The sequence below is a fragment of the Struthio camelus genome, chromosome 29, assembly GCF_040807025.1.
Source record: "Struthio camelus isolate bStrCam1 chromosome 29, bStrCam1.hap1, whole genome shotgun sequence".
Lineage (NCBI taxonomy): Eukaryota > Metazoa > Chordata > Aves > Struthioniformes > Struthionidae > Struthio > Struthio camelus.
The window spans coordinates 1,372,144-1,380,224 of record NC_090970.1 but is presented as its reverse complement, the minus strand read 5'-3'; the positions used below and the strand labels follow the sequence as shown (position 1 = coordinate 1,380,224).

General features: G+C 55.7%; 1 protein-coding gene across 1 annotated transcript; it reads right to left on the bottom strand.

The window, feature by feature from the left end:
• Window positions 1–1,120: 1,120 nt before the first annotated feature.
• Window positions 1,121–7,182, bottom strand: LOC138062714 (olfactory receptor 14A16-like; the record flags this gene model as incomplete). The annotated part of the gene is made up of 3 exons (XM_068921721.1): window positions 6,982–7,182; window positions 6,090–6,201; window positions 1,121–2,049 (listed from the first exon to the last, which is right to left on the bottom strand). Coding segments are annotated over exons 1-3 (1,242 nt in total), but the record flags the coding sequence as incomplete, so codon positions are not given.
• Between the last annotated feature and the right edge of the window lie 899 nt (window positions 7,183–8,081).

Sequence of the window (8,081 nt, the reverse complement as noted above, 5' to 3'; positions counted from 1 at the left end):
CACCACCACTGACTGGTGCCATTACACTGCTGCCATGTGTCTGTGCTCATGGATGGTGCTCAGAATGACGCCCAGGGCATTGCCCAAGGCAGGAGATGTGTTTGGGTGTTCACTGTGGTGTCCAGCCTGTGGTGTTTCACTGGAGGTGCAGGAATCACTCTCCCGTCCACCTTCCCTGCACCTTCTGGGTCCCCACTGCCTCTCTGGGGACTGCAGAGCCCTCGTTTCCCCAAGCATACCCGGATCTAGCACTTTGCCTTCTGCTTACTCCACCATGTTCCCTCCCTCACTTTGTGAGGCTCCACTCACTGCCCACCCCATGCAAACACCATGTTACAAGAGCACTGAGGCCATCTGCGCACATGAGAGCAGAGCAGGACAGGGTGGAAATGAGGAGAGCAACCCTGACAAGAGCAATTCCTGCTGCTGTTGGTGGACATGTCGGCAGGAAGCCTGCAGCCTCCACTCGAAGGCAGCAGTGAGGAAATGTGTGCTGTGGTAGTGGGGAGATGGTCCTGCGGAGCAGAGGGTCTGTTGCCAGAGGCTTTGTCCAGACCCTCCTCTCCTCCATTCCTGCTCCACTGTGAGTGTTGGAGCTCTGTAGAAGGAAGGGACCAGCCCACAGTGACAGCCAGCTGCCACCCTTGCAGGGGAGAGGTAGAAGATCACACCTGGAAGAAGAGCGCAGCTGGGGAGCTGAGCTCTCCTAATGCACACAGGACCCATGGTCTCACCCTGCCTGTACTCGTCTGAGCCTGACTCTGTGCCCCTGAGCTCCCTTGGCATCACAAAAGAGACCTCACAAAGGGAAACTCCCCTCATTGCACTGGGGGCATCCGAGGGAGCTCAGACTAGCGGGCTCTGAGGTTCCCCCATCTCTGGGGGATGAAGGGGGAAGCCTGGCTTCCTGCTTCATCATTGTCTCTGGGTTATATTCAAATGAGAGACTTCTGAGGAGAATTGGCATGAACCAAAACTCTTTATTCTTTTTTGCAATAATGGATCAGAGAAGGAAAAAAAAAAGAATGACATGAGCCTTGATGCCAGATGCCCTGGGAATGAGGAGGAGATGCACGTGGGACAGTTACTGGTGCTGACACTGTACCCATTGAAAGAGTTTCCTCAGTGCATCCCTGAGCTCCTTGTTCCTCATGCTGTAGAGGAGGGGGTTCACTGCTGGAGGCACCACCGAGTACACAACAGCCACCACCACATCCAGAGCTGGGGAGGACATGGAGGGGGGCTTCAGGTGGGCAAACATGACAGTGCTGACAAAGAGGGAGACCACGGCCAAGTGAGGGAGGCACATGGAGAAGGCTTTGTGTCTTCCCTGCTCAGAGGGCATCCTCAGCACAGCTCTGAAGATCTGCACATAGGACAGCACAATGAAAACGAAACACCCAAAGAATAAACAGACACTAACCACAATAAGCCCCACTTCCCGGAGGTAGGAGTGTGAGCAGGAGAGCTTGAGGATCTGGGGAATCTCACAGAAGAACTGGTCCAGGACATTGCCTTGGCAGAGAGGGATGGAAAATGTGTTGGCAGTGTGCAGGAGAGCATTGAGGAAAGCACTGGCCCAGGCAGCTGCTGCCATCTTGACACAAGCTGTGGTGCCCATGAGGGTCCCATAGTGCAGGGGTCTGCAGATGGCAACGTAGCGGTCATAGGCCATGACTGTGAGAAGAGAACACTCTGCTGTAAATAAGAAGACAAAGGAAAAGAGCTGGGCAGCACATCCCGAGTAGGAAATGGTCCTGGTGTCCCTCAGGGAGTTGGCCATGGATTTGGGGACAGTGGTGGAGATGGAGGCCAGGTCGAGGAGGGCGAGGTTGAGGAGGAAGAAGTACATGGGGGTGTGGAGGCGGTGGTCACAGGCTATGGCAGTGATGATGAGTCCGTTGGCCAGGAGGGCAGCCAGGTAGATGCCCAGGAAGAGTGAGAAGTGCAAGAGTTGCAGCTCTCGTGTGTCTGCAAACACCAGGAGGAGGAACTCATTGAAGGAGCTGTCATTGGACACTTTGCTCTCTCCGGACATGGGGGACTGTCCTAGGAAAAAGACAGTGATAACTTAGGACACACTTCTCTGAGCAAAACTTTCCCATAACCTCCCCCAAACACACACACATTGCCTCCTCCCATCCCAGCAGCACCGTCACTGAGCTCCGTGGCCTGAGCTCTGCTTTGTGATGGCTGAATGTGCCACGAGGAGCAGGGGCCTCTGCCCGAGGGCTCCAGAGCAGCCAGCCCTGACCTACAGCACTGCGTAGATGGGAGACACGGGGACTAAACTTTTATATTCCCACTTCTAGTCAGGTATAATCCAGTCATAGTGTTGAAGGGATTCTCAACATCTTCACGGCTAGTTCTAAAAAAAAGGATTCATTAATACTTTTAAGGTTTTCCTCTGCATTCTTGCTGCAGGGTGATATCCAGCCGTGATATCTGAGAGGCCAAAGGATTCACCCTGCCTTTAGTGCAGGGAGAGGAGAGCTGGCCTGGCCCTCTGTCTTGTTCCCAGCTGCCTTGGGCTCGCCCCTCGGAGGTGGAGGACAGTTGCACTCGTGTTACCCTAAAAAGAAATGACACCGTGGAGAGCAGAGGAATCCCCTCCCAAAGTGCACACCAGCGCTCTTTCTGAGGGTAAGCGAGGCAGGTCTCTGCCCTGCCCTTCCAGCCAGGAACACATCGGGCTCCTTCCCGCTGCCCACATCCACACGCCCAGCAGCACCTCCGTGGCCCCAGTATCTAGGCAGCTTCTCCATGGGGCACCTGGCTGTAATGGGAGAGCTGTGCCCTTCTGGAGGGCAGCTTGCAGCCCAGCCACACACCCCAGGGAAGCAGCTGGATGTCCTGAGGATGGGGAGTGCTGAAGAGAGAGTTGGCTCATTCCCAGCCCTCTGCATTGCCCACAGCCCCACAGGTTAGAGGGGCACTTGGGCACCCTGGTGTCAAGGACACGTCTGCATGGTAGGACTTGCAGGGTCAGTGTCTGAAGTGCATCAGAAACCCCCTGCCCAGAGAGTCCAAGGGGAAGGACAAGGGCAGCAGGGACATGTGGGAAACACAGAGCAGTATCAGGATATTTGTGCTGAGGGAGGCAGGGGCAGGGAGGGAGAGAGGGGCACTCAGGAGTGTCTCCTCTCCTGGATGTCTGGCTGGTGAGGAAAATGCTCCTGCCCTGGACCTCAGAGCCTTGAGAGCAGAGGGCTGTGCTGGGTGGGAGAGGAGAGGAGGCTTTGGAGCTGTTTCCTCTCACACCTTGCCCATGACTGCTGCCTGGAGCCGTCCCTGCAGGGAGCTCTTTCTCTGGCCCCACGTCTCTCCCCCGACAGCACAAGACTCATTGGAAGCTCCTTCCCTTTCATGTATGCCCTGCTTTGACCTTCCTTTTGGAAAGTCCCCTCCAAAAAAGTCCTGTGAATGAGCTGGAGCTGGGAGCAGCCCTGACCCATGCAGCACCCTCTCAGTGGGACAATGAACTTGCGCTGCTGGGGGGTCGCTCCTCCCACCCAGACCTTCTCCCTGCAGCACCGTAGTCTTCTGCCCAGGCAGGCTGAGTGCTGACCCGTACAGGCAGCACAGTCACTGCCCCGGGCACACAACACCCCGCGGTGGCAGGGACTGCACCTGGGACTATACCCCAGCTTCACACCCCTGCACCAGCCCCGGCACAAGGAAGCAGCATGCCCTGTCCCGGGGACAGTGGGGCAGGACATCCCTGCTCTGAAGCCTCTCTCCCTCTTCTGCCCTGGAGGAGCCGGGAGAGCGATCCTCACAACCCCATTGCCCTGCAGCCAGACACTCACCATGCAAACAGCTGGGAAGATGTCTCCCACAAGGAGCTCTCCTCCCTCCTCCCACTACACACTGCCTTCCACTTCTCTCTGCCTTCTCTCAGCTCCCGTCAGCAGCAGCAGGCAGTGCCCACAGCCCTGCTGCTCTTGGCAGAGGAGCTGCTCCTGCACACAGCTGGGCACATGGGCACTGCTGCCACGGTGCCACCAGCTCCCTCTCTCCCAGGAGCCTGGCCCCACTCAGGAGCGGGGGCACAGCTGCAGGCATGACTTCCTCTCCCCCTCCGGCTCCCTCAAGATTGTCCTGGGGCTCCAAGGCTGACAGCTCCTGAGCGGCAGCACGGTCCCCTCTGGGAAATGCTCTTGCAAGTGTGCTCATCACCTCCAGTCCCTCTCTGGGCTGTGGAGGGAGACTGATTTCAGCAGTGTGCTTGATCCCATCAGGGGACAGAGGTGGAGAGAGGGGGACAGGTTCCCCTCTCTCAAGCCCTATTCCTGGCCCAGCACCAGGCAGCAGACCTGGGCAGGGAGAGGGAGAGGGAGAGGGAGGGGGTCATTTCCCCTGCACAGGGCAGGGATTCAGAAGAGCAAATGCAGGTGGTTCATGTCAGCTTGGCAGGCCTTGGGCAGCAGGGGGATTCAGCTCCCTCCCAGGCAGCCCACAACCCCCTAGCAGGTGGGATCCCTCTGGCCTCAGCTCAGCTGTGCCCAAAACAGGTGCCTGCATGCAAGCCCTTGTCTGAGCTGTCACCATGAGCAATAGGGGTGGAGAGGGGAGTCAGCAGCTCGCACCCACAGCCCTGGTGATGGCTGAGACTCCAGGCTTGGTCCAAGTCCTGTGTGTGTGTGTCTGCCAGCTGTGATGGAGCAATTCTGAGACACCCACATCCTGCCTGAGCCTCAGCTGTGGGCCAGAGGGGTGGTGGGGTGGGTTCCCTTGGCCATCTGAAACTACACCAGATATTTTCAGTGTCTGAACCTTCCTTAGCCGTGTGTTTCTATGGAGTCCACAGAGCTGTTCAGCTGACCAAAAGGAGGAATTCACCAGAAGGACAGCCAGCTCACTCTCCAGGCTCCACCAGTTGTATATACTGCAGCTCAAGTCACCACAAAGCTAAGACACAGGCACATCCTGGCTTTGCAGACACTTCAGTTAATTCAGGGCTCTCATTTTCAGGCAATAAAAAGAGTCTCTAGTGCTGTGCCAGGTGCCTGGGGTGCCCAGCAGGAACCGCAAGTGGCTGGCACATACCACACAGGACCTCCAGGGAAGCCATGGGCTGGTGGAGGGTGTTTGGGGCAGACCCCACAGAGTCTCTCAAAGGGGTTTGGGGCCTGCATGCCAGCAACTGAACACCAACACCATGGCATGGTGGGAAGGTCCTTCCCAGATACACCCAGGGGTGCTGCAGGACTGGGAGGCACATCACACCAAGGTCTCCACTCATGTCTCTGCACTCTCCAACCCTCCTAGCTCTTCTCCCCCTGAACCTCTTCGCACCCCCTCACATGATATGAACAGGGACTGGGCTAAGGATGTCCTCGGGATGTCTGGATCAAAGGCTGCCCAGGCCTAGGGACTCCCTCAGTGGCACCTTGTCCTTCCTGGAGATTGATTCACTTCTGTCACAGACCCCAACGTGCTGCAGACGCAGCTCAGGCAGCAAACCCCTCTCCTGCCATTCCTGCACAGCCCAGCACTGTTTCTCCCTGGCCTTGGGCACTGCCGGGTTTGCCCTCTCAGGGGGAACCTCCTTTCACCAGCACATTGCCACCTGCTTTTTACGCCAGCATCTCTCTGCTCTGAAGTGGGACCATCGCACACGCAGTGTTCCTGGCCCTTGGTAACAGGTTTCACCATGGCCAGTTGGACTTTAACATTTCTAGAATAATTGAGATGTGGTAGGGTCAGTCGCAGTACTGGAGAGCACAGAGGGTGGGGTACAAGCTCTTCAGGACAGATCAACAGGGAAGATGAGGAAGGAGGATGCCCTTTGTGTGAAGAGGCAGCTTGGATGGGTGGAGGTCTTCCACAGAAGGGGCAAGGGTTTGGGTGAGAGCTTGTGGGTGAGCCTCAGAGTCAGGGTGACATCACAATGGGAGCTAGAGACCACCCAATGAGGGTGAGGAGGTGGATGCAGTCTCCTTGAAGCAACATGAGAAAGTCTGTGGATCACAGGCCCTGGTTCTTATCAGAGGGACTTTACTCTCCCAGACATTAGCTGCAAGGGCAAACAGTCCTGGAAGGCATCAGGGACAGCTTCTTAGCACATCCACATGACAGGCCAATACTCATGATGCTTTTCTGTAGCTGGACATTTCCAACAGGGAGGAACGGACCAGGGATGGGATGCTCAGTGTCAAAGTTTCCTGTCATGACCTGGAAGAAGTAGAGTTCTAGATCCTGAGGGGAGTGAGGAAGGACAGGAGTGGAGCACAGACCATTAACTTCAGAGGAGCAGACTTTGGCCTGTTTTGGGGAGTGGTGGGAGATCCCATGGGAGGCCGCTCTGAAGGGTCCAGGAGCTCAGGAAAGGCAGCAGGTCTTTGAGGACAGCACCTGCAAAGCACAAGGATGCTCCATCCCAATACTCAGTAAAACTAGTAGACACCTCGAGAGAGTGGCTGGGCTGCACTGGGAAGTCAGGACTGAACTCCAGGGCAATCAGGCAGCATACTGGAAGCAGAAGGAGGGAGAGGCTGCAATGGAGGAATTCAGAAATATTGTCCAGCGAAGCAGGGGTGGTGTTAGGGAAGCCAAAGCTCCCTGAGGGTAGATACTTGCAGGGGACATCAAAGGCATGAAGAAGAGCTGCTACTGCTTCAGGGTCAGTAAAAGAGTAAAAAGGAAAATGTTGGCTCACTCCTGGATCACGCAGAGGAAAACAACCAACAGTGAGTGATGACGAAGCGAGGGATGACTTGCAAGAACGCAACCCATATAAGTCTGCAGGACTGGGTGGGCTGCATCTGAGGACATTGAGAGAACTGGCCACTATCGCAACAAGACTGCTGTCTGTTATCTTTGAAAGGCTGTGGAGATCAGGGGAGGTCCCAAAGAGCTGAAGAAGGAATATGCTGTGCCCATCTTCAAAAAAGGCCACAAGGACAAATCAGGGAGCTGCAGGCCATTCAGCCACACTTTAGTGAGGAGTGTGTCATGGAATGAGTTCTCTCGCTTTACATTTCTGGGCACAGGAAGAAGGTAATGGGGAACAGTCCGCATGGGTTTACTGGAGGTAAAGCCTTCCTGATCAACTTGATTACCTTCTATCATAAAAGGCCTGTCCTTGTGGAGGAGAGGAGAGTAGGGGATGTCATTTACCACAGCTGTAGCAAGGGGTTTGACATCATTGTCTCGCAATATATGGTTGAGGGCTGCCATCCAGATGGACCCCTGCAGGAAGGAGGAATGGGTTGCCAGGAAGTTTATGGAATTCACAAATGAAACAAATGCCAGGTCCTGCACCTGGGGTAGACAAACACCCTGCAGTGATCTGGGCTGGGGAGTGGCCAGATGGGCAGCAGCTCTGCAGAGAAGGACCTGGGAGTCTTTGTGGGCAGCAAAGTGAGCGAGAGCCAGCAGCACGCCCTGGCATCAACGGAGGCCACAGTGTCCTGAGCTGCCTGAACAAGAGCACAGCTGGGAGATTGAGGGAAGGGATTATCCCCCTCTACTCAGCACCTGTTAGAGCACATCCAGATACTACAGCCATTTGGGGTCCTGTGTAGAAGAACACTGTTGATGACATGGAGTGAGTTTGGTGGCACACCCCCAAGGAGCTCAGGCACCAGAACACTTGCCCTGTGAGGAGAGGCTGAGGGAATGGGCCTTGTTCAGCCTGAAGAAGGGAAGGCTTTGCGCAGACCTAATCACAGCCTCCCCATACCTTCCAGGATGTCACCAAGAAGATGCAGTCAGGCTCTTCACCATTGTGCACAATGGGAAGATGAGGCCACAATGGGCATTAGCTGAAACTAGAGAGCTTCAGGCTGGGTGTAAGGAGAAACTTCTGACCCATCCAGACAGTCAAGCACTGGGGCAGGTTTTCCAGAGAGGTGGTGCCATCTCCATCCTCAGAAGTTTTTGAAGTCCTAAAGGAGTAAAGCCTTGAGCAACCTGGATGGAGCTGACAGCTGACCCTGCTGGACCCTGCTGGACCCTGCTGCGAAGGAGGCTGGACTAGAGACCGCTGCAGGCCCCTCCCAACCTGCCTGAATGATTCAGCATTTCCTTCCACCCTGGGTCTTCCCTTGTTGACCCTAGGGAAAACCTTCAGCTTC